General features: G+C 40.6%; 2 protein-coding genes across 8 annotated transcripts in view; both read left to right on the top strand.

Annotated features, from left to right (window-relative positions):
* Positions 1 to 2,394: 2,394 nt before the first annotated feature.
* wdr89 (WD repeat domain 89) lies at positions 2,395 to 5,480 on the top strand. 2 transcript variants are annotated; one of them, XM_022750814.1, is made up of 2 exons: positions 2,395 to 2,591; positions 3,227 to 5,480. In XM_022750814.1, exon 2 carries the CDS (start codon positions 3,255 to 3,257, stop codon positions 4,389 to 4,391), a length of 1,137 nt encoding a protein of 378 aa, XP_022606535.1. In that variant the 5' UTR covers positions 2,395 to 2,591; positions 3,227 to 3,254; the 3' UTR covers positions 4,392 to 5,480. The 2 variants fall into 2 exon arrangements, with proteins under 2 accessions (XP_022606535.1, XP_022606534.1); XM_022750813.1 differs by having other exon boundaries at positions 2,395 to 2,595.
* A 2,040-nt stretch (positions 5,481 to 7,520) lies between these two features.
* The window catches only part of ppp2r5e (protein phosphatase 2 regulatory subunit B'epsilon), a 68,732-nt gene continuing 49,176 nt past the window's right edge, over positions 7,521 to 27,076 (top strand). The window contains exons 1-2 of one of the 6 annotated variants that reach the window (XM_022750148.1): positions 7,521 to 7,893; positions 17,435 to 17,595. In XM_022750148.1, the coding sequence (XP_022605869.1) occupies positions 17,439 to 17,595 (157 nt within the window). In that variant the 5' untranslated portion in view covers positions 7,521 to 7,893; positions 17,435 to 17,438. Of the gene's footprint in view, positions 8,090 to 11,556; positions 11,689 to 17,431; positions 17,596 to 27,076 lie in introns of those variants that run through there. The other 5 variants (XM_022750147.1, XM_022750146.1, XM_022750144.1 and 2 more) reach the window with 5 other exon arrangements.

Here is a 27,076-nt window from a genome sequence, read left to right as displayed (position 1 = left end):
GGCTCACTGGTATGATTTTACTGGGACGATTGGTGGAACTGAGCCATTGCTGACAAAATTTGTGTCACCTGTGCTTTTCCTGCCATGACAAGTCAAAGTGTCTGCTGTGGAAAAGATGTTAGAGCCAGGACGTAACTACAGGAACTTTTTGGATAATTAATTTTTAATTATTTCTTTATTAACGGCTTTAGCCTTGAACTAAAAGTTGTCTCTGAGCTTGGTGGCTACGTTGTCTGGCAGTTTTTAAGGTTTTGGGATCACTAGCTACAGCTCATTATCATTTCACATACGCCCTGCCTTTTTGCCCATTTTTGGATTAGCCGGGAGTTAGGCGTTGTCAGGCACTGCCAAGATGGCAACAGCAGGCAGCTCACTCTGACTGACTTTGCTTTAAGGCATGATGGGAGAACTAACAGACCTTAAACCATCTGTGACCAAACTGCAGCTGCATCAACCAGACAAACTGTAAAATGATTTCAGATGTAAGAGAAACAGTCTGGAGAATATTATATGACCCTTTTTTAATCAAGTGTTCATGTTATTTTGTCTTCCCCCTGCAGGGGGAGGCTATTTACAGTCTCTGGGCGACATTATAAAATCTGTGGTAGCTCTTCTAACGTGTGACAGAGCACATGTGAGCAGTTTTTTCTTATTTGAATAAGACCATGAAGGTTTTTAATGACGTCGTCTCTTCAGCGTTTCTCCTGCTGCAGAGCTGCGCTCTGTCCACAGATGGTGATGTGGTGATGTGGTGTGTCACAGGACGACCAGTTTTCCACTTTGCTCTGCCAGAGCTGCCCGGCTGCAGCAGCAGAGGAGGAGACAGACTCCAGCTGCTGGCCTGAACATTAAAGACATTTCTCTTTGTTTTTTCTTCTTCTGCCGAGTGGCGTGTCAACACAAGTGAAAGAGCACAAAACTGTGGGTGAACCTCTGTCTGTGGATGTTTTATGGGAAATGACTAAGGGACACAACCTGGACTAAAGAAGTACTGAACCAAAGACACCTGCTATAACTGAGGCTCTGAACCTCTGCCTTGAACTTTCAACTTTTGCAGGTTTGCAGGATATCTCAGCAACTTTACTCACCAAAGAAAAGCAACACAGACTATAGATGTCCCTAAACATCTCACATGCAGGAGTTAGGACAGGGTGCAAATGACATCACAGAATCGGAGGATTTACTAAAACCAAAACTGAGTCATATCTTGACAACACAAAGTCAGACTTTGTGGCTTCAGTGTCATCTTAAAATGACATGGTTCAGTGTCTGTTTGTTTGTGTCCAGTCTGCAGGCCTTTCCTCTTCTTGCTTCAGTGGCCATGAAGGACTGAGGTTTTATGTCATTTGTTTCTGTGTGACTGAACTGTGCCACTTCAGATTTGGGTCAGCTGGGAAGCTTCAATCCAAACAGCTTTAAGTCCTCATTCATCCAGAGAGCTGCTGCCTCTGCTGCTGCTGCTGCTGCTGCTGCTGCTGCTGCCACCTGCTGGATGACCGAGGGCTCACAAGTGAACTAAACTGAAAGATTTGTACAGATTTCTATGTATCACTAATCTTTATATCTGTCCACAGCCTCTCTGACTGCTTTTTTTTTACTTTTTAACCAGCTTCGAAGTTTGGCCATGAAGGCATCAGTTTCTTTTATTCTAAAGGCCTTCCTGCATTTCCTGTACAAAACAGATTATGTAGAATAAAAGCTTGATTTATTGATGAAGTTTATAGAGGATTGATTTCATTCATCTAATTTAAGCGGAGAATTATTTTAGTGTCAAATGCTGTTCCAGAGGTTTTTCATCCTGACAGAAATGGAATATTTGCACCATAAATAGGGTATCTTTTTAGAATATATTGTAAAGTCACATTTAGATATCTAAAAGTGTTTTAAAGAATTTGAGTTTCCCTAAAGACAGAATAAAAAAAATAAAAAAATAATTCCAATCCTGTGTTATTTCTTCAGGTATCTCTTATATATCAAATATGTCTACAGGATCTTTTTTAAGTATTTCATTGTGAAGTGTTTTACCAAAATTTTATCAATACTTGAACTAGACAAGATTCTGGCATCAATCAAGATGACAATATCAGGTTAATATTATTGATGAGGTATGTCTGTAGTTAATATGTTGATATAACAGCTAGTGCTGAGGGTCAGTTTTATCACAGCAATCAGCTCATGAAATTACCCACCCAATTAAATGTTTCGACCATCTTTATTAACAAAAACAAAATAAAGCAAAATAATATCTTGTAATTGGACCCGGCAAAAACAATAATTAAATCAATAAATTGAAAAACTACCTGAAAATGTGTCCTCCAGCAACACCGGAACCATCAAATGAGGGAGAGTTCCAAGCCGGCTGTAAATAGTGTAACACAGAGAATGTCCCCCATGCGTGTTTTGAGTAAAAGTGGTGTGGTTACATTATCGGTGTATTATAGCAGGAGTTTATTCAATGGTAGTGTTAATATTGGACTTAACATCGTCGTTCTGTTTCGCGGTATTTTGTCCAAAATGGAGACAGACGTGTCCAGATAGTCAAAGGAAAAGTTAACAGTCGTTTTTCCTTCATTTCTGGAAATTTCTGGAAAGTAGGTAGGTTGAAAATAACAACACACGAGACACTAATAACAACACATAACACACAAGCATCACGGCTGATTAAAACTGTGATCGTGACCCGATTTCTTCTCGAGTGTTTCAGAGTTGAAGAAGACAAAGCCAAACTCCATATAAAATGTTGTAGATTTTGTTGTATCTTCGCTTTACGGCAAACGTAAACGTCACACTGAATACGACATTTAACTTTTTTTATTTTGTTATGCTGCTGTGCGCATTTCGGCGTAAGTCTAATCCACCAAACGACAAGTTATTGTAAAATGGTCTCAAATAGCAATGTACATTGGTGGAAGAGGACGACGTGAATAACTAGCTAGTGTTTATCACTGATAAACAACTGTTACTTCAATAACCACTGCTTCCTGTGTTGATTATATGCCGAATTTCACAATATATCACAGTACCACAAACATCAAGAGCTACATCCTCATGTAGATTTAACTATGGCCAATAAACGAGGACACATTAAAGAGTCAGAATTTTGAATTGACCTTTGCCATAGAAGATGAGGTGACATTTAGATTTTTTATTTTTGTTTCTATGTTGGACATCATTATTTATATGGTGCATGTATAAAAGTAAAGTGTTTTTGTTTCTTCCTCTTCAGTGTGATTGCTTCCCTGAGCTGAACTGTCATGGAGTGTTTGGACGAGAAGCTCAAAGGTCTGTCCATCGCTCGGCGGTCTCGTCCTGAGGAACCCACCTACCTGCTGCACGTCGCCCTGCAGCCAACCAGCCTGCTGGCAGTGTCCTGCTCCAACTTCACCATCCACCTGCACAACAAGGACACTCTGAACCTGGTGGGAGAGTATCAGGGCCACAGCGGGCCTCTTTGTGGGGTTACATTTGCCCACAGCTCCCCTGACCTCCTCTACTCTGGTTCTGCTGATGGGACGGTCCGGGGTTGGGATGTCCGCCGGCCCGGGACAGAGTCGGTCCAGATGTTTAAAAGTGACCCGTCTCACAGCTACTGCAGCTTTGACCTGAGCTGCAGCGACACGCTCCTGTGTGCAGGCACTGAGCAGGTAAACGACGAGGACAGCTTTCTGGTTTTCTGGGACATAAGAAAACCAGGTGGTGGACTTCTAGGGGTGTACTCTGAGTCACACAGTGATGACATCACCCAGGTTTGCTTCCACCCGCGAGACAAAGACCGCCTGGCGTCTGGCTCCACAGATGGCCTTGTTAATGTGTTCGACCTGAGCCGGGGAGCGGAGGAGGAGGCGCTGCTTGCCACCTGTAACAGCGACTCCTCCGCTGGCTCAGTCTGCTGGTCCGGAGCAGACTACACCCAGCTTCTGTGCCTCAGCCACGACGAGGGGCTACACCTGTGGGACCTGGGCCAGCTGGACACAGACGAGCCTCTCACCATCTTCAGCACCTCCGACGCTCGCAGCCTGACTCCGCTGGCTGACGGAGGAGGCGTGGATTACCTGGTGGGAGGGAGGTGGCTGGAGGAGGCCCAGAAGCTGCTGGTGGTCGGAGGGAAGAACAGCGGGGATCTCCACCTGATGGAGTGTGATGACAAGGGGCTCCGTCTGCTCAGGAACTTGGAGGGCGGCCACTCCTCCACAGTGCGCTGCTTCCTGTGGGACGCAACAGGGGAGGCGCTGGTCACAGGGGGAGAAGACGCTCAGCTGTTGCTGTGGAAACCAGGAGGGGAGGAGCTCACAACGGGTAAAAGGGAGTCCATGAAGAGCCAATCAGCTTTGAGACTCAAATCCAGACCACATAAAAAACACGGCTACCAGAGGCAGAGGAAGGCAACGTAACAAAGACCTGAGTGGACTGAAGGAACATTTAAACTCCAAACAGTTCCACACAGACATAATTCACTAAACACAATCCTGAGTCTGAAAATCATGTTACAGTTCGAAGCAGGTCTTAGCTGTGACCTCTGTCCTGCATCACAGATATCTACAGTGATAGATACTTTTTTATTGTTACAAACAGCTGTCCTGTCATGTCAGGGAGAGAAATTTGTCTCATTAACAGGCTTAATCCCATGCATGTTTAAACTCAGGACAGTTTTTGATAGTAAATAAATGTTTACTATATGAATTCTCTATAGCCTGTAAACCACTCTTGTTTTAGTGGCGTGTGCTGACTCTGATGTATGGTGCAGGTACGCTCCTGCCCTCCTATGTGGTTATAGTACTTATATCATGATTGACTGACTGCTACCACTCTCCAACATCAAACTGGTGGCGTCCCACTATAACTACTGGTATTGCGTTGCTGTTTGACTGGCACATGCCAGTTAAAATGGTAATGTCACTGGTGTTTAGTGCTGAAATGATTAGTACATTAATTTGGCATTTGACAGAAATTTAATCACCAAATATTTTGATACTTGATTAATCCTCCACCTTTTTCATTTCACAAAAATGCCCAAAAATTCTAAAGTTTCAGCTTCTCCAAAGTGAGAATTTTCTGCTCATCTGTTTTTTTATCAGAGTAAACTGAATATTAATTTGGTTCTGGACTGTTGTTCAGATGACACAAGAAAACATTTGGTCTCTTTGGTCTCTGGAGAAATGGGACGGACAATATTTTGCTATTTATTAGACTACATGATAAATTAATCAATTGAGAAAGTAATTTACAGATTATGGAATAATTTGCAGCCCTCACCATCACACTGGTATTCTGCTGTTGTGGTAACTGTCAGCCTAATATATGGTCCACTGACATGTTCCACTTCTTACATTAACATGTAATTAAAATGACATTTTGACATTTTGACATTTTGCCCTGTGGCGTGGAGTTTGTATCAAGAATGTATTACACGCTGTTTATTTGTAGTATGAAACTGGTAGCTGCTATTTCTGAGGTTTTCATTCTTAAATTAAAATTTGTACAAGTTTGCGAAATTTCCCATTAATATTATTATTATATCATTTTATGTTAGTAATATTTCTTCTTTAAAGCTGCAGTGATTCATTCGTCCACCGGAGCCGCCCAGCACAGTGGGATCACGCTGAGAGAGCAGGTATCGCTCTCAAATGGCAAAGAGTGGAAGAACGTGTGTGTGTGTGTGTGTGTGTGTGTGTGTGTGTGTGTGTGACTCAGGTGAAATCACGCAGTGATTCAGGTAGTTGAGGCAAACTCCCATTCACATTACAGACATTCAGGACTCTCAGAAATGTTTTGTGTTGACTCAGTGATCTTTATTCACAAGTTCACGGCTTTTTATAGTGACTGAAAAATAACACACACCGTTGCATGGTGATGAGACAGGCGGAGTCACTGCATTAAACAAAGCAGCTCATTGAGGAGTTTCCTTTATTTGTTTTCACATAAAAAAAATCCAATTGTCACAAATAAAAAAATTATATATGCACACAAAGACACTTTTAGCAAACTCTTTTAAGTACATATACTCAGATACACATGAACATCCTCTGTATCCATATTATCAAGAATACAGTTGTACATTATGTAAAATATTATTGGAAGTGATGATTGGCACATTATGTTTTTTTAATGAAAAAATTGAATTCAAATAAATATTGGATTATAAAATTTTGAAGATCCACAGGTCACAATCACATACTGATAATACCTCGCTCTCAGTGCAGAAATGACAGGCTGTCTGTGATGTGGAGGAGTCGAAGATGCTCCTACACAAACCATCAAAAACCTGGATAATGTTAGAATCATACAGGTATATAAACAGCCAGATAATGTTCCATATCATATCCTGAATAAGATTAAAAGCATGATGATATGTATATAGAATGTAAAGATTATAAAAGATGATATTGATGACATGACACACATTTATATAATAGAATTACTGTAATTAAATTAATCATAAAATATTTTAATGATGCTGTATTGGGACATGTGCCAGGTGTTTATTATTTATTATTGGATTCTACCATACATTAAAGCCGATATTCTGTCAGTCAGCATACAGTAAAGACTTTACTGCCCTTCCAGCTTTGTGAAGCAGCTTTCTTTTTTGTCATAAACAAGATTTTGGACTAGAGTAAATATGAGAAACACCCTCCCATAGTGGTTTTTACCATGTAATGACAAATTAATTATGCAAATAAATTTTTTATGAAAGTACAAACGGGACTCTTTTTTTACTAAGTAGGGAGCTTTTTATTTTTCCTTGTAATATTTGGTATTACATAGCTTCATGAAGTCCATGGAGGTCTCATCTGACAATGGAGTTGTAAGTTTACCATAACTTTATAGACAACGTGCTACATGTGGCTGTTTTTGTTGGGCTGATTTCCGGTGGAGGGAGGGAACATGTTGCCCCCTTCACGCTCCTAAATGTACGCCCATGGAGGTGCTCTAGCGTTGGCTATATTCATAGTAGACCTATATGTTATAGTTATGTAACTCCCCTCCTGCAAACATATCTCTCTGTAATCTTAGGGCTTGCACAGAAACCCACTCTTCGTTCACACGGCGCTGCTTAGGCTCTGAGGCCGGTAGTATCTGCGGTTAAACCGACCGTCCAAGTGCCGGTAAAGAGTGCTGAAGCGCAGGGCTGGGCCTCGGACAGGTTTAGCCTCATTCCAGCACGCTGTGTGGTAAAGACTCTCTCCACACACACACACACACACACACACACACACACACACACACACACACACACACACACAAACACACCCACACACACACACACACACACACACACACACACACACACACACACACACACACACAGTGCACTCTGCTTTCTGCCCGATCTCTTTCCTTGTCCCTTCTCTTCCACCTAACCGACGAATTCAGAGCCTCGTTTCCCTCCGCGGTGATTGACAACCGCCGCTGTCCAATCACAACGGCTGACATCGACACCAGCGGCCAATCGGCGTCGTACGTCGACCTGAACCCCGCCAAGCAAGCTACGCTGCGTCTCTGTTATGTGTGCCATGGTCTCAGCCCAGCAGTGTTGACAATAGGGTGAAAAGAAACAGCCCCGAATCATAAACGAGCTGAGGAAAACACCAAAATCCAGGGGTTTGGGGAAGACAAGCAGTTGAATCAATAACAGGAATGTAATTGCGTTAACCTAATCGTTTTATATAGCCGTATTTTGTTATTAATGGAAGTTTGAGGATTATTCCGTTGGAAGGAAAAAGGTACTCGTGGGTTTGGCTGTTTCAGGCCAAGATTTTCCTGCTGCTCCGCCGCTGCTTGGGAAAGGCTGTTTGCACCGAGCTGGAGGTAGCCTAACAGTTAGCCCGCTAGATTTCCAAACATAGGATAACTCCTCGTCGCCGTCTCCGTTGCGAACCGCAGAGGATCAAGGTAAAGTACTACGATTGGAGAGCTAACAGCCACTCGGTCGGCTGCAGCTTGTCGGGCTCGGGTCGGGACTCGGGACGGTGTGTGTTTCCCAGCCCAGTCGGTCTGTCAGTCTGTGAGCGCTAGCTAACGGTAGCAGCATTAGCACTGCCCCTGTATTTACATCTGGGATGATGGGTGATCGCCCAAGTCCGCCCAGGTAACGTTATCTTATTAGCACACATGCAAATTTAGATTTGATCTATTCACTGTGTTTATATCAGCTTCTTATGTTTCCTTTGCACAGAATGCGAGCTGGTGGCGGCTAATAAGCTAAGGCTACATGTTCAACTTGAGCTAACCCGCGATAGCCGTAGCACTGACGTTAGCTAGCTACCTAAAATGTCGTTTTCTGAAATAAAGCTGGGCGGCTTTAATAAAAGGCTGCATTGTCTCCATGATAACCATATTTAAGTGTTTTATTGACTCTGAGGAGACAACTAGTTAACGGTTTATAAGTTACATTCAGTCGCTTTGTAACGGTTAATCGGGATGCTAACGTTGCTAGCTAGCTAACGTAAGTGGGGGTTATCGCGCTGTCAAGTTTTGAATATTCTGCTGCTGCCAGGCCCAACATGGCCAAGCTAACGCCAGCTCCCCTAAACGGCTTGATTTTTTTTTAACCTTATGCAGCTGATGGCCGTCTTTGCTGCCCGAGCCGATAACAGTAAATATGTAACATCAAATTGCATTGTAAAGGGATATAATCTTTATTGTGCTATTTGGGTTAGGTGGTGGCTTAGTGGCTGATCTTTCCCGGCAGAGCTGATGTCAGGACGGTCACGGGCAGGTTTGCTTAAAAGTAAATGCTGATGTTTAATCCTCATGGGTTGAAAAAGCCTTTGTGAACATGGCCTGAGACAAGTTTAGCTTTCCTGTCAAGTGAAGCCAACTGTCAAATGTGTGGTGATAATCCGATATGAACTTTGACTGGCTGTGCACTAAGATACTGTGTCTGACAAACTCCTACCTCATGCCACAGGACTGTAATGTTTTTTTTATGTGTAGGCCACCATTGTGTCAACATCTTTGGAAGTGTGTATACCACCACCATCGCCACTAATGACACTGTAGTGACATGGATGAAGGGAGGTAGAAACATAGTGATGAGTGAGAGGTGGATACAGAAAGATAAAGCTAAGGGCTGATAGTATGTACAAGACTGAATTGACTTCCGTCAGCTCAGACTTTTACTTTTATTTTCACCTAGCCTTTGCCCTGTCAGGCATGTGGGAATGAGAGCAGCGTGCCAGAAGCCAGGTGTGGCATTGTGCATTTCATATGATGGTATTTGTGAAAGTGTACTACCAATTTTGATACTGTCTCGCTGGCTCATCTTCAAGGTTTCTGAATGTCACACCAGTTTGAGGGCAGGTCCAGCCCAAGTCGAGATAGCTCAACTTCCAAAGTCTCCTGTGTTTATGATGAGGCTGGTGTAGTAACTGCCTCCTCCTTATCACTTCTGTATAGCTGTGTGTGTGTGTGTGTGTGTTTGAAAGTTGCTGAGTTCATTTGTTCTTGACTGAACAGCATAATTATCCCATGGATGAATCACACCAATTAGACATGCTGTCAGATTGCAGCATTCAGTCAAAAGTGAAATGGGATTCATACTGATATAATTAGTGGTGTGACCTCTTATCCATTAATCAGTAAATCTAGGAGATTGATATGTTAAAAAAAACCTGTCCTTTGTTATGTATAAATAATTTCTTGCTGTGATAGGTTTGGTTCTGGCTCCTGGAGGAAGTAATGGCAGCAAAGTTGAAGCAGTTTTCGGCATTAACTTACAACATGATTTAAGGACATTTTAGGACTTTTAGTTTCTTATGTCTAGGTTTGTAGCCTCCCTCAGTAAATGCAAACCACAGGAGGTGAATACAGATTTTTTTTTAATTTTTAATATATATAGTATATATATTAATATAGATATATATTGATTTGTACACTTAATACAACTGGAACGAAACTGGAACTGGAAAATACCCTGCAACAACTTAAAATGGCAATTAAGTTGTCATCTCAGTCATTTTTTAAGCAAAATGCCATAAATTCTCGGCTTCCAGCTTTTCAAATTTGAATATTTATTGTTTTTTAGTCTTGTAATTGCAAAAAAATATTACAAATATAAATGTAATAGTTTTGGACAGTTGTTGGACATAAGTTATAGTGGTGTAGAAAGCTGTGATCACCTTTTTCAAATATCAATACCTTTTTATAATATAACCAAACAATTATTATTAGAAAGAAATCTATTTTATTATTATTATTATTATTATTATTGTACAGATAGTGACCACACCTGTACAGGTACACTGGTACAATTTATTGCAAATGTAATACAGCTGCTCTGCCATAAATTCTACCTTTACAAAGTTAATAATGTCCATTTTTTGGTGACATTTCTCTGAATATGTAAATATAAACATATGTTTATTACTGAGGTCATTGTTAAAGAGAGTGTTGTACTGGATTACATTTAACTCAGAAGTATTTCTTGTTTATGTCTTCCCCATTTTAAATTCATGGTAAATAATATAATAGAATCAACATAGATTTATTAGAATTTATGGCAGAACAGTTGTATTGGATTGCATTAGCTTGTGCAGTTACACCTAGTGAATACTGATTTAAGAGCTATACAGAGTAAAGCAAAATTGACTCGTTCCAGTATCTCAAATGCGATATTATTATTATTTATTTATTTATTTATTTGCTTTTTTTCTGTTTGTTGTTTTACTATGGGCTGGACAAAAGACATTTAAAAACATCACAGAGGGCCACCATTTTTTACTATCAACCAACATTTTATATACGTGTTTATACAATGTTTTATTGATGAATGAAGAAAATAATCTGTTGATTAAGTGACTACAAACATGTTTAGTGGCAACCCCAATATTGTCAAGATTTAGGTATAATGTTCTCCTTGTTTTTAGGTATTGAGTCCTGCAAATGTCCCGTGTCAGCTGTAGATATAATATTCATCATGACATAAGACTAAATATCAGCAGAGATGCGTTGTGCTGTTTCTTAAATATTGGTTTTAAAAGCTGCATTCATAGTTCAGTGTGATGCAATTCTCTGAACCGATTTCATTGTTTTAACAGTGAAATCAGGAGTGAATCCCCCTCTAGCTGTTTGTCTGTAATATTCAAATCATGCCTGAGTTTAGAACAAATATTCCTACCTAAAGTTGAGTCATTACTATAGTTATGTTTGATTGTTGCAGATCTCAGGGGTTTTAACTTTGGACCACAGGCGAGATCCCTGAGATTTCCTCCTGCCAGCCTCCTTTTTATCTCCTGCGTCTGTGTTCTTGTACATGTTTGTGTGCAGTTTGTTCCCTCTATTCAGCTCCTTTTGCTCTGCCCTGCCGCTGCCTATGTGTTGACTTCCTGTTGAACGGCAGCTCCCTCCCTTGCTCCCTTTTCCTCCCTCCCTCCCTCCTCTTCCTCCCTTTCTGTTGCTGTCTCTGTTGCTCGCTGTGCCCCCTCCTCTCTCCTTCCTCCTTGTTCTTTAATCCCACCCTCCCCGAGCCTGTTTGGATGTCATCTGGTCTCTTATGTAAGAGGCATGGGCGGGGAATGGCTTTGGTGCTTGGGTGCCGTACGCCTGACCACCCGCCGTAGTCTTGCTCTCCCGCGTGTGTTGTGGCTGCACTTGAGTGTTTTCACCATTAGCCGGCAAGTCAGGGAGAGGGATAGAAAGTGAGGGACTGATGGTTGTACATGGGGATTCCAGTGCCCCTTTGCACAGGTAAGTGAAGTAACTCTGTTGAAATGCGTAGAAAATTTTCGGAAGCCAACAGGTTGTAGTTTGTCCGTTTTTGTAAAATATTTTTTGTTTCCATTAGAGATGTAGCAGGCAGAAACTGAGTCGGTTACTGAGTGTGTTCCTTGCTGCGAGATGTACACCTTCACAGATGCTTGATAAATGCAGCACTGAATGAAGTAGACTCGCTGTATGAAGTCATCCTGGCAGAAGCTGAAAGTTGCATTAGGACTTAGTATGTATGTGAGAACTGTATTTAAAACGCAGCTTCCTTAAGTAAAAGCCAAATCAATTATTAATCTGCTGATAATTCCCCAGTTAAATCGATGAATGGCTTTGTGTGTTCAAAGTGATGCTCTTTAAATGTCTTGTTGTCTGACCAACAGTTTAAAATCCAAAGATGCTCATTTTATTCTTATATGTAACAAAGATGAGCATCAGATTCTCATAGTAGAGTTGTTGAAACCTCAAAAAGATTATTTGATTATCCAAATAGTTGCTGCTTAGAGATATAATTCATTTTCTAATGATATAAAACAGAGAAAACCAACTAATAGGTTTAGCTCTCTATCACACACTCTCTGTCCTCAGACAGTTTAGGAAAAAAGCTCCTCCCCAAAAATCCCTTTTGCCTGTGAGTGAAACTTCTTTGGACATTTGATGGCAGCTGTTGCGCCAAATCAGCATCACAACTCCTGTAATTGTGGATTTAACTGATTACAGGAATAAAACCTGATCGCCATAAAGGTGTCAAAGAGTGTGTACGTCAGAGCTGTTCTGCTTTAAGGCTTTAGCCAGAGTTAATCTCAGAGTGAAGGTGATTTTCAGAGGCCTTGGCCCGCTTTGCGTCTGGTCTCTGAGGTTCAGCAGCAGCAGCACACAGAACAGGTGTTGAGGCGTCAATTTGCAGTTTTTTGTTGTTGTTGTACACTGAGGTTTGCGTTAAGGCTGAGATGCTGCTGGGACTCACTTTGTATGACATTTGAATAGTCCTGTGTCAAAGTTTGAAAGGCAAAACTAGCAAAAAAAACTAGCATGAAATCAAATTTTTTTGCACGTACTGTTTAGTCTCCATGCTGCTTGGTATTCAGCCACAGTTTTATTTTTACCGCCCAACGCAGCAGGACTTTCAGATTACTGGCGAGTAACCTGCCAAACTGGCTGCTGGAGAATTTAAACTCAGCAGCCACAGATAAGACAGATCAGTGCTCAGCTGGAGGTGTTTTCCCACCATGGTGACGATGCTGATGCCCAACAGAAGGCGTTTTACACAGATGGATCATTAACAGCTGTGTGGTTCTGAAGGATAAGACAATGAGCAGTGTTGACAGATGATTCTGTTGCCATGTAATTGCTATTGTCATATGGGACTCTGCATCTGTAGGGCATAGTTAGACTATACCCAAAGATCCAGTTAAAAGTAAATTTACATGAGTGTTGAGTGCACATGCCGCCTGTTGCAATTGCTCCAACTTGTTTTCATATTTTTCCAACTTTTTAGCTTTTTTTTTTTAATATACTTATTTTAAGCTGCACCTCCTCTAAACAGGCTAGCAGAGAGAGTTCTCGTCTGTCCAGCTATGTCATCATTGTGCAGCAACTCCACAGTCGCATTGTTTGCACCTGATCATGTTGATACTGGACGGCATGGTGAATAGCATTACCAGTGACCAGAATAACAGACATCCCTGCAGAAATCAGAAGAGGGACATGATGGAGAAGTACCTCCCTTCTATCATCATGGCTAATGTGAGATCGCTGGACAATAAGATGGATGAGTTAGTGGCCCTAGTGCGGAATCAGGGGACTCCCATGAGTGTAGTGTGTGTTTCACAGACATGGTTACAGGAAGATACTACAGATCCCATCTGTACTGTTGACGGCTTTCGGATGGTTCTCATGGACAGAAATAAATCTGAGAAGGGAAAGAAATTCATTATAATCATAACTTTCTGCAGCCCAGACATCGAACTGTTAGCTGTCGGGCTTTGTACATACACCCATATTCAAGGAGTTCTCACTCTCCGTCTCAGTTGTTGTTTATATCCAACCCTCCGTTAACCAGACAATGTGTGTGATATCCACCCTGTTACCACTAAACTCCAGACTCTGCGCCTTAGTCTTTTCTTCATGGTCTCCGGGGACTGCAGCTGGACCAGACTCTTCCCACTTTCACTCAGTTTTTGGACTGCACTACCAGAGGAAACTGGACCCTGGACGTGCTGTATGCTAATGTTGAAGAGGCCTGGAGATTCGACCTTGCTCATTTGCTTTGTACATTTTTCTATTCACCTACTGTGTATTTATTATTATTATTACTATTTATAGTCGTATTTACGTATTTACTTCCTCTTTCTTAATGGTGTGCTGTGCAACTTTAACAAAGCACTTTCCCTGTGGGGAGCATTTAAGTTTTTCTGATTCTTTCACTGTCACATCTGACAGAAAATAGAATATCTTTGGGTTTTTAGTCCATTGGTTGAATAAAACAAACTGAAAACTTACGTCATCAAACCAAATTGACATGTTTTTCTTAACGAGGGGAAATTATGACATTGAAGTTTAGGGTTAGTTTAGGAACTCTTCTTATTAATCACACTTGTCGGTCTTGATTATTATATTCCTCCACTTAGTCATATTCGAATCGACACCCTGACAGTCTCTAACCACATACGGGCATGCTGCTTCTCTGGAGCCATGAATCACGTTTAAATTGCAGTATAGTGTATATGATGATGGATGATCAGCTGTGTAGACTCAGATAGCTTGTAAACGGCTTTCACTGTCCATATCCTCAGGCAGCACAATGATGTTTGTGGGTGTGTGTTTGTAATGAAAGCTGAGTGTGTCCCGCTGTCTCTCCTCTCCTCGTCTGTCCACTCTGTCATGTACATGGCCTGGTGGACATACTGTATGACTGCCTGCTTGACTTTGATGCAGCCAGTGCACAGTACGGCCCGCAGCGTCTCATTCACGTTTTATTACATAACGATTTTTGCTGGACCTCTAACTCATTTCCTCTGATGTCTTCATGTCGTCCAGCTGAGTTAGTGTGGACTGGATTTGTCCTCTCTTGGCATCACTGTCTCCAGTTCTTGTTGCCTTAGTCATGTGCAAGTCTAGACACGTAATTTTCAAAGTTAATGGCACATGATTAGAAAATAAATAGATTGACATGGAAATTACTCAAGTGTGAAATAAGCATGACTTCACAGATTAATTCCATTATGAGTGGGGTTGGATTGATTTTGAAGGTTGATAATGACACCAGTTTTTTTTTTTACTTGTGTCAGTGTAGCTTTAGGGAAGGCAGAGTCGATCTGCCTGTCCAACGCTTTCATTTAAAGTGAATTATTTAAACAACCGCTGGGTGGACGGTCATGAAATCTGGCTCAGATATTAATGACGACACCCCTCACCCCCCCCACTGGGTGAATCTTATTACTTGGTGATCACTGACTTTTTATCTTGTGCCAACTTTATATTTCCAATAGTGCGGTTTATAAAGGCAAACTAGCAGACAATCTGCACACTTTATTGGAATGCAAAATGGCCAACATGACAAAGGACAAGACAATCTGTTCACCTCATGGTCATGAATAACAATCAAAAATCAATAGTCTCAAAAACTGAGGAATCACAGTAAAAAAAAAAAAAAAAAAAAAAAGGCTTAAAATCAGAACTGTACATTTATTACCATGCTAGTGTTACTATATTAAACAAGTATAAAAGTGAAACTCCCACACACTGTCTTTCTCACTGCTTGTTTATTACATATTTGTTTAGTGGAGCAGGTTCTTTGCCTACATTATTTATATGAACACACTCTGAAACGGCTCCATATTCACACATAGAGAAGATTGATTATCTCAAAAGTGACTCCAAAATAGTGGCTAACTGGTTGATAAAACACAGGTTAACATCAAGCCAAACTTTACATTCTTTGTTCTACTAGTGGTAAGCATCTGAAATTAGCATTTGAATGTAAAAAAAAAATAATAATTGCTTCAGTTTTGTCTGTAGATTGTGTTTAGCATTGCATAGCCAGATTTTGTGTCTCAGCTGCCCTTTCACCAGATGGTTCTTTGTACCCTCTGACAACTGCAAAGAAATCTTCACCTTTTTTTTCCAACCATTTCCTCATGGGTGTGGTGGAGTACCGTAGTTTAGCAGTCAGTAGTTTGCAGTGAGAAGTGCGACTGCTTCTGCTGCTGCTGCGGCGGCTTGTGTTTTGTTGTTACCAGACTTTTTTTTTTTTTTTGGCATGTAATCAGCAGCAAACACATAGCAGTGGACGTTTCCTCAGCTTCCTCCCACTGTGGCGACAGCTCGCAGCCACAGAGCTAGCTCCATTGTTGTGGGTAGAGGCTGGTGTTTTCGGTGTGTGTGTGGGTGTGTGTGTGAGTGTGATGGTCCACTGGCAGGTAGGACGGTTGTGTGTTTTTGCACTGTAACAAGGCCTCTGCTGAGGCCTGAATAGTCTCCTATGCTGGGAAAATGAGGCTGTCTGCTTTGGCTGCACAGGTTTGTTGTGAGACTAATAAAAGGCTGCGGGAAGGTGGACTGATATAGAGTTAAAAAGTCAGTGGGGAGGTTGTTTTCTTTCTTTTTATTTTGTTTATTTATTTCTTTTTCTTTTGCTTTCATGAGCTCACTACCCAGAATAAACTTCAGGGTTTGGAGCTGCATGGCAATGGCTAAAAATGAGTCTGTGCCCAAAATTCAGCTCAAATCAAGGAAGTAAGAGTTAAAAGTTTGGGTTGGTCTTAAATCATGGAAATATAACTGTTGCTTTTGATTGATTATTATATAACTGTCTTGTGATATAATAAGAATGATCAGTCTTGAAATTTCCAAAACTATGTCTTCTGATTTTAAAGACTGTAATCAAGTTAAAGTGTTTTTAAATCTGAAATTTTGTTTTAAAAGTCTTTCAAATTCTTTTGTTCCTTGGTTTGCAGTTCCACTAATGACAAACTCCCAGAAGTCTGTAAGACTGGTTTAATTTAAGTTCTTTAAAGTATAATTTTAATTAGCATTCTTCTGGAGCCCCAAAGAACTCAAAATGAATGAATTGAATAATTACGACATTATGAAAAAACTTATAATGATGTATAAATGAACCAATAAATATTAAATTAGTGTCATATATTTAAAAAAAAAAAAGAAAAAAAGTCATTTGGAAAAATGGCATTATTGAATATAGTTATTACATATTTATTTTATTTTAAAATAAAAATTTCTGAAATACAAAAACTCAAAATAAAACCCTCTTTTTTAAATATATATATATATATGACTTATGAAGTAACATTTCATAATAATTAATTTAGTTTTGATCATTTATTAACTCATTTCACAGTTTATTGGTTCATTTAGAGATTGTATTTATTCGTAATGCTTCCATACATTCAGAGGGTCTTCAAAAGGCATTTTGATGACAGAATCAAGTTTAAGAGACAAACTGGAGTCTTGCATTTGTTTTCAAATTAATACCACCTGACTTGTAGGCATTGAGTATTATCTCAGTCTCCAGTTAAACGTATCAAACAAATCATACAATTGATATTTGCCTTTAAAAATCCACCTCAGCTGAAGTCCAGCTTCATTTCTGTGGAATTGTCAGTATTCTGTGGTTAATCATTCTGCCCTCAGTGAACTGAGAGCTCTCTAAATGCATATCTAATGTGATTGTGTTAACCCCCCCCCCCCCGTGTCTTTCTCCCAGCAGGGCTATGTCCTCGGCAGCCACCACATCTCCATCTGTGGACAAAGTGGACGGATTTTCACGGAAGTCTGTCAGGAAGGCTAAGCAGAAGCGGTCGCAGAGTTCGTCCCAGTTCCGCTCTCAGGGCAAACCCATAGAGCTCACGCCCTTGCCTCTGCTCAAGGGTAAGAGGGATGCAAGTGTGTGAATGTTGGGGTTGATCATGAGGGTGGCTGAAGTGGTGAAGTCAAGCGCTGACATAATGTAACTGCTGAAATCCAACTGTAAATCTGTTTCTGCAAAAGTGATCATATTCCGTTTATTATGATAGATCACATCAGAAGGGTGTTTCACAAATGAAGTTGAAGTTTTGCTTCATGAGGTCAAGCTTACTCTGATGTAGATCAGCTTCAGCACAGTTTCAGCCTCTGACCTCTCTGATTTGGATCATTAAAGTCAGTTTGTGATGTCAAAACAGGTTTCACATTTTCAAAAAATTCAAGTTAAAACGAATGAGAACTAACACGTAATCTGTTTCAGTTCATTTGAATGCAACCCATGCAGTCTATTATTAACCTACTGTGAAGAATTGATAAGCACTGTAGTGTTCATGCATGGTGCCTTCACTGCCTTACTCCAGTCAAAAGTTACTGAAAAGCACATGAAGTTTACAAAGTCAACAAACAGACAGTTTTCCCCTTTTCTCTTCAGAACAACAAAAAGAAGCTCCTCTCTGTGTAGTTACTCCACTATTTATGCATGGTGTTTTTCATATGTACATCCAACACTGTGAATGTCTGTCTGAACATTTGCAAATGTGAATGACTAATATACACTTTTGATATTCGCTGTGATTGGCAGCACGTGTTATAAAGTAGTTCTGGGAGATCATAGACTGATCAAGAATGAAAAATGTGGCTGTGTAGACGAGCCTTTACAGTAGGGTAAATTCTTAATGTTTACTCAAATGTAACATTAGGTAATTTGGGTTTAACCACACAACACCCACCAGGGGGTTGGCAGATGAAACACTGGTATAGGAATATGTAATCTTCGTCATGGAAGCTGCATGGTGTCAAGATTCTGCTGTAAATTTTCAACAGTAGCTTCACCTTTTACCCCCAGCTCGTCTTTTAACATGTACACCACGCACTGAGATTCTGTTAGTCTGCTTTCTGTCCTCCCTTGTTAGAGCTACCGTCATGAAATTTTGATGGACCTGCTAACCTCAACCCTCAGTTAGTTATTTTCATGCCTCGCTCAGTCCAGAGTCTGGTTGGACTTGCTCTGTCTGAGTGCTGTCGATGTTTCTAAGCCTGCTCTTCTGTATATGTGGTGTGTGTTTGTGAGCTGCGTGCCTAGACAGGTGGATCATCATAATCATAACACAGGGCAGGTCAGTGCTGCGCTCTGTCTGTATCACTGACGTAAGAGAAAACACGACATATCTGAATCTGTAATCCGTAATCAGTTCAGGGACATTTTTTTATACTGTTCATGTCATAAACCCAACACACCATGTTCATATGTAACCTTTTAAGGCCTGTACAGCTGTGCAAGATTAGATAGATTAGCAATATTAATGATTTTGAAACTAAACATGTGGCCGTTGAAATAAAAACTTTTCAGCCTTTTAGGGGCAGATTTTTTAGCAGATTTTCACCCAGGTATTTTTCTGCAGTGCACACCTTTGTGACGCTTTATTATTAGTGTCTTAACAGCAGCACCTTTGCATTATAGTATATTGACTCTGACTTGTTAGTTAGGGAGTGTCAGTGTGTTGTGTGTTACTAAGGAGTTCAGTGTATTCAGTCACAGTTCCTATCATTCGGCATCTCCTGGTCTCCCTATGAGCGGTATGCCACTGGGTGCTGTAATACACATTGAGACACCCCTTCACGTTTCACCTGTGTGAATATGGCGGTGGTGTGGTTTGGTGGTGACAGCAGGAATGCTGTCAGACAGAAACCAGACAGATCCACCACCTGTCAGAGTCTGATGGAAAACCACTTCCTGGTTCCGTCTTAGGTGGAGGGTCCACCCTGCTGCCTCCTGCATTACATTTACTTACATCGAGGACCAGACTGGAAGCTGCTGCTCTCACCGTGTTTAGGTGTTTAAATGTGAGCGTCTCTGCTCACGCTCCACTTAAACTTACTGTCCTTATGTAAACAGAGCACCTGACCTCCACCCTCGCGCACTGCTGACTCCATAAACTGCAGGCATCATATGTAAAAGTACACACTGTTTGATAAAGAATAACCCTAACCTCCAAACAACATCAGGCTTCTTTCAAAGAAAGGCACAACTGTGGTTCCTAGAAAGCACAATTTCTCATTTCCCTTTTCAGAAAATTACAGCAGGAAATCTACATGGATGAATACAACTGAATTATTGTAGAAAAATACACAAAATATAAACTCAATCCAAAATAACTTTTGTGAATTAATATATAGCTGCAACAACTGAGTACTTAGACCCTTGGAAGGCCAGACTTTAGGCTCTTAGTAACTGACGAGCATTTTTTGGACTAAACGATTAGTTGATTAATCGATGATGAAAATAAGCCTTAGTTGCAACCCTATTAATATTTAATTTTCTCTGTAGAGGCAGTAAAATATCAATTCAGACTGCCTTTTCATGTGTGGGAAAGAATGTATATCGTGTGTATCGTGTATCGTGACGTGTAATGATGTGACAGAATTCTGAATTTACCATGTAAAGGCACATCAGGCACAACAGGCTTTGAACTCCATTGTGAGAATGCGCTCTCAGTCTGCTACTACAACAAATCTGAAGCCTGTTTGTATCGTCATAATCAGACTTCACTTCCTTTTAAATTTCTGAACAAACTGTAGATGTGGATATATTCAGATATGATTCAGCGATCTGGAACCAGACTTGAACTGTTAACCTGTGAGTAAGTCACTTATCACTTGTTCAGACTCTATTTTTTTAACTCTTTGCAGTTACCGTTAGACACAATAATATATGCATTCATATTCATACGCATCAAATATGCACTTTTTTTTTATTAATTGCAACTATAATTACAATTTGGTTAACCATATTCTGACAGGATGTCCCACCTAGACATGAAATAAAGCAGTAGTACAACGCATTACAATAATAGTCTGATGATTTAGTTGTGTAATTGTACACCTGAGTTAGCGAGCAGTAATTGCCCTGTGTGTAAAACAGCAGACAGACTGTACACTCAGTTCTTGTGGTAGTTTATTTTTATGGTTGTACTGTATTTATCTGTGGCTGAGCCGGCACACGCTCAGTGTTTTTCCGCACCTCCCTGCTTGACTTTCACACGCTCACTTCACATTCACACAGCTCCACACATTTCTCACCTCCCCAGTACAATCAAAGTCTGCTGCTCCTGACCGCAGCTCCGGCTCCAGATCCAGGTCCACTGGAAGTTCTGCTTTTAGCCCTGAACACTCGCTTCAGGAGGCGGCTCACTTACAACAGCGCCGGGTCGTCCTGAATTAGAAACACAGTCGATAACATATTCCACTGCTAGGTGTTATTCTGCGTCTGTGGCTTTTGTACTGTATTCTGTTCCTGTGGAGACATACTGAACATTATGAAACAAAACATAGAGTTGATGATTACCACTTTATAAACTCATGTATTCAGTGCAACACTGATGTGTAGTTTTGTTTGAGGTAGGCCTTGACTGACATTTGATCATATCCAAAATCGCGTATGCATATTTGTTCTTTGGGCATGTGACAAATAAAATGAAACTAAACTGCTGTTTAGTGGCAGCATCGCTTATACCTGAAACTTAAAATACAATTATATAAATCTCTTATAAAGAAAATCCCACACCCGATAATATTCTATATCACGATATTTGGGCTGGACTGTGTCAAGATACTCAATTTTGGATATCACCCAAGCCTAGTTTGAGGGTGATCCAGGCAGTGTGGTGCTTTTGCTGGAGAAAGGAGCTGATCAGATGTAAAGGTTTTTTCCATACTTTAAATGTTCTGTTGTGCTTGCTTTAATTGCATTATCATGAAAGTTTAGCTTGGTGGAGTCTGTAGCCTATAGTTGGAGGACTTTTTGGTATGATCAGGTATTACCGCTACACTGTGGCTGGTATTGTTTGGAAAAACAGTATTGATGTTGGATATTCAGCCTTAATCACTACCTTTTTATATTTTTGGCAAGCATTAGCAAGTTGTCCAAGAAATATAGCTGTCCAGTGTGCGTGTTTGAAGTACTGAGAGACGTTCCAACAACTCTGTCTGATTGTTTTTCATGTTAATTATCTCTGAACGTCTGCAGGTCCAGCCAAACATTTCTCCAGCAACGCAAACATGATGTGAAAAAAGGTTTGTTGTTGGCTCGTCAGATTAATGTGCAAGTTCAACTGCTTTTTTGCTAACTTAGTGTTATTGTTTCTTAAAGGAATAGTTCATTTTGGGGATGAGATTGAATCAAATGCAACTGTTAATGGAAAAGGAAATTGAGGTCCCTTTTCTTGAAGATAATGCAAAAAAACATTTTTTTTCACTAGTTGCACTCAGAACCACCATAAAGGCTGGTGTGTAAGGAGTTATACTAATGCCGTCTGTAAGCACATATAGACTGAGGATGCTTTTGCGTCCCTTTGTTCTTCCTGAGCTGCTGAAATGCGAGCACACCACAGCCTGTAGTTTGTAAAGAAGCAGGAGTGTCTCATTTATTTCCCAGAGATCCATTTGGTCACAAGATGAGACGGGTATTCTAACCTCTGAGCCTCCTTCCACTCCCATATATGTCCACGTAAACCAAGTGGAAGAACAAGGATTAAGTTCGCTTCTTCCACTTGTCTGTTGTGAACATTAAGCCACAGATAAACAGTAGACTCTCTGTGAGGAGCGGCACAAGCCCAAATGTTAAACCACTAACCGGTAAGATTGAATTAATTAATGAAAACAGTCATAGTAGAACGTCAGAGTCGACCTCATGCGACCATAACGCATGCATGGCCCTCAGGTATGCCGCACAATGACTGCCTTTTGTCGTCTCTCTTACTGACAGCCTCTTCTACCTCTAATCTCTCAGCATTATATAACTGCCAGGGAGATGTGTATCGGGCAGCGCTGTATTTCATTAACTGGCTGGCAGTCTCTGAGGTCGCCCCAAGGCTCAACCCATTTGGGAATGTTTTACACCAGCGTTCAGAGAAAGATCTCAGAGATGTATATTTCTAAAGACTTTAATGTTTTCAAGATTGTTTTTCTATTTTCTCTGCAAATTAGTCTATTTTTATTTGCTGCTCCTGGGCTGCATTTTTGCATACCATTTTAAATTATATATTCATTGTTGTTTTACAGTCTCAAAGGCTGTTTTTTTTTTTCTTTAGATACTCCCTAGACATGTTTCCCATTTGTTTGAAGTCAAAATTCCTGCTATCCCACTGTGTATATTTAGCTGCAGGATTTTTCAGGTTTGAAACATGGAGCAATCCAACAGGTATCTTTTATTTCTAGGACACTAGAGCTCAACTTCCGCCGCTTTTGAAATGGATTTCCTGTTTTCTTTCAGTTTTTAAAACATGTAGAGGATGTTATCATTCATAAGAATGTGGGATATCATTCCTCTTTTTTGTATTTTGAGTCCACAACTCAACTAAAACAAACCTTTTCTCCTGTTTGTCCTTCATTTAACCTTTTCTTGTTGGAATGCATTTTTCTTTTCTTTTTTTTTGTGTCTTCCCAATGGAGGAAGCTGCTTTGCTTGTGTTTCTTTCTCTTCATTTCCATAATCTCTCTGAGTTTACCTCCCGCCTTGAGGTACACATGTACGCAGCAGCAGCAGCAGAGGTGGGCGTATATCTGGACAGCTGCATCCTCAGTGTAGTCGGTTTAACAGCCTGCAAAAGCACATCATCAAGATGCACACATCACATCTTTTTTCCCCCTTCTTCATCCTCCTCCTCCTCCTCCTCCTCCTCCTGGGTTAGTCACCGTCACAGGTCAGACCTCAGCCAGAAATGACAAGCAGGGTCTCAGTAAGGCACGGTGGATTACATAAATCCATCGTTGGCAGTGCGGCTCATTCCTAGACATTTAGAGGAAGATGAGCAGGGCGCAGTTTCCTCAAGGGGATCCCTGGGCAGAAAGGATGACGCACACTGTCAGGAATTTTCACAATAGACCAGGTCCATGTCGATTCATACCCAAGGCCACGCCCCTGGTGTAAGAGAGAGTCACTTTTCTCAGTGATTTTTTTTTTTTTTTTTCATTTTTAATTTTTTATATTTTTATGATGATTTACAAAATGAAGCTGCGGCCCAGGATGTACCTTCACCAAGACTAAAAAATCCAGATCTCTGATTTTCACAACACCAAGTCCAGCAGCACCGTCTTCTGTCTGGCTCCAAGGTTCTTCAGGCATTAAGCTGCATATGTGTAATTTAGAGGCTTGTCAATCCAGTCTGTCTAGAAGTTAACTGTGAATTTTATTGGAACATGTCTGTCAATCTGAGAGACTGGCATAACATGCAAGAACATGCTAGTCAGTGCCCTGTCTGCTAATACCATTGGATTTGCTGTTGTGTCTGAAACTAATAACCTGTTTTTAATCATCAACAAGTATATAATTAAAAAAAGAACAGCCCTCAGAGGTTGGGAAGGAGTGTTTTTTCTGTTGTCTGGAAGTGCAGTGCAAAGACTCCAGAGTACTTTCACCAGACTGGCTGAGAGGTGGAGTCTCTGTTCTCCCATTAATCATCTGCTCACTCTGGGTTGTTGAGTTGTTTTTGATAAATGGCTTCCAACATTTGCTCTGTGCTTTCAAACAGTAAATATTTTAGTTTGAAATGTTTTGGAGGGCACAGTTTAGTGCATTTTCTGTACAGCAGGTAAAACTAAAGAAATGGAGAGGAAAACATTTTGGTTATTCATGGAGTTTACATATTCTCCTCGTGCCTACGTTGCTGTCCCCTGGATACTCTACGGCTTCCTCCCACAGGCCAAAGACATGCAGGTTAGGTTAATTGGCGATGTAGGTGTGAATGTTGTCTCTATATGTCAGCCCTGTGGTAGACTGGCACCCTGTCCAGGGTGTACACCGCCCTTGCCCAATATCAAATGGGATTGGCTCCAGCCCCACCACAACCCTATAAGGATAAGTGGTATAGCTAATGAATGAATGAATGAATTTTGAAAAACGTTAAAAAAAAATAAATTGTGGCTCCTTGGCCATAAATCTTTCTCAGTCACGTCACTCTTTGCAGCTTGTGTTTAGAGGGCGGCAGGAGAAGCATCCTAACATGTGAAGTAACATAATTATAAGGCCTATTAGAGACACATTAAGTTCATGCAGTTGCATATGTTTGTTTCCTGAAACATGTGTCACTTTGGTTGAACACACAGTTTTCATCTGATGCATCACTCTTTGTCCAGTGTCGGTGTATCTCACTGGAAAACCACAATGCTCCCTGACAATGGATGTTATTGACTCTTCCAGCTCCAGTTTCTAATTTGTGTTCGCCCCTCCAACAACATTCGTTACAATATATGAGCTAGCAAAGTTTAGCCAAAAGACAACTGTCCAAATGCCAGGTGATGTTATTCTCACCTCCCTCATACACTACTGGCAGGCTGCCCTTGAGCAAGGCCTTAATCTTCCAGAACAAGACTGAGATTTTACTACACAACTCCCTGGTGGGAGAGTACACAACTGTGTGAATGTGAAGCAAAAACAAAAAACATGGACACTCAGCCAATCTCCTGAATCAATAAAGGTTGAATAACAAGCCAAAAAAAGAGAAATCAAAATGGAAATTGGAAGCTTTATCTGCCCTTTATGTCTGTAGATCCCAAGGAGTTAGATTTCTGTGCTTCTGTTCCCCGTGTGCGGTGAAAAGTTTTCTCCAAAGTAATAAACATTCATAAGAGGAGGGCAGGAAAAAATGCCAGTGAGCTCCCTGGTTACCACCAGAGTTGGCATAGCAACAAAAACATCAGTGCCTTGATGAATCCACCCTGCATGTTACACCATGTGAAAAGATACCGCCGTGATATTGTGAATATACAGTAGGAATTATGTCATCTAATTTACATACCTGTTACAGTCGGCCACATAGCTGAGGCTTCATTAAGCGTTTCCACAGAGACGTTCGCTTAAGGAGGTAGAACGAGGGAGGAATGCAAACAGAGAGAGAGAGAGAGAGGTGAAGAGTAGGGACGAAGCTGGCGGGAAACCTGGAGGAAGGATTAGGAGTCCTTTAATGTTCTGTGGCAGAGGAAGGAAAGAAGGAGGAAGAGGAGGGGAAGGAGATAGTTCCTGTCAGGCAACAGCTAAACATAAACAAACTCAGCTCCTTCTCTGCTCTGTCCCGTCTTTCTTTTATTCTCTTTCTCCTCTCTTCACATGCAAATCGGCAGCACCGAAACATTTCAAATCACATTTGATGTGGAGACGATATTACAAGAAGCACAAAGTCTTGCATCATGTTAGATTTAATCAGAGAGGAAAAGGAAAAACGTGGTCAAACTTTTAATCAATCTGCAACGGTTATTAATTCTTCACCTATAGTCAGTTTTCATAAAGCACTAAGGAAACTAAAGAGTTGTGAGAAGTCCAGCTCCTTCCAAAATATGACATTACACCCTCATAAATATTCATGCAAGCACTTGTAGTTAATTAAATTTTGAAAACCCCCCAGTCCTATTATGATAAAACTTTTCCGTCACATTCTTTTAATATGTCTGTCTGTTACTTAAATACTTAAAAAACCAAGAAGACAACAAATGTCATTTTTAACAATTATCTTTCTTATTCAAATGTATACATTTTAACCAGGACCTAAACTATTATTTTCATTATCAAGGTGACATCTTCAAATTCTATCAAATAGTTACCAATTAATTCATTATCTATTGACTAATTCATTAATCGATTACTCAATTAAGCAAATAGGAATTCGGTGTGCTTCGCAGTTCTGACCCACAGCCAGTGCGCTCTATAAGATAACACTGTAATAACAACTGGCACAGACCAACAGTGGTCAGCCAGAGGTAAATATGCTTGCAGATTAGCTCTCTAGCTAATTGTGCTAGCGCCTATACTTGTGTCGGTCATGTGAACCTCACCTTGCACGTTGTAGTGGTCTCTTGAGTCTTGTGTTGATCATAGGAAATTACAACAAATCTCCAGCCAAATTTTCTCTTTATTGGGGTTTTGGTGCAAAACTTAACCGAATGGCAGCTCCAACAATTTCATGCAAAACGACAGCGTATCTCGGCCTCTGCTGCTTCCATTTCCACCATTTAGTTTTCTGAATGCATCTCTTGCAAGTCCCCAACTTTATAGGAGTGCAGCATTATATTTCTGTAGTCCCCCCTTTAATTAATGTACAGTGCTAAATATAAAGATTTTATTGGCATGCATAAAACAAAAAAGTAAGAAAATGTATCAATTAAAGAACGACCCCAGAAGTTTTGCACCCAAAACCCAATAAGAGAAAATTTGGCTGGAGATTTGTTGTTAAATTCCTATGATTCAACATCAAGACTCAAGAGACCACTACAAGTTGCAAGGTGAGGTTCACATGACCGACACAATATAGGCGCTAGCAACAATTAGCTAGGAGAGCTTTAATCTGCAACATATTACTCGCCGCTGACACTGTTGTCTGTGTCCAGTTGTTATTTA

This window comes from Seriola dumerili, unplaced genomic scaffold (genome assembly GCF_002260705.1).
Source record: "Seriola dumerili isolate Sdu_G_001 unplaced genomic scaffold, Sdu_1.0 BDQW01000149.1, whole genome shotgun sequence".
NCBI lineage: Eukaryota > Metazoa > Chordata > Actinopteri > Carangiformes > Carangidae > Seriola > Seriola dumerili.
The sequence above is the reverse complement of the archived record's forward strand: the minus strand, read 5'-3'. Positions and strand labels throughout refer to the sequence as shown.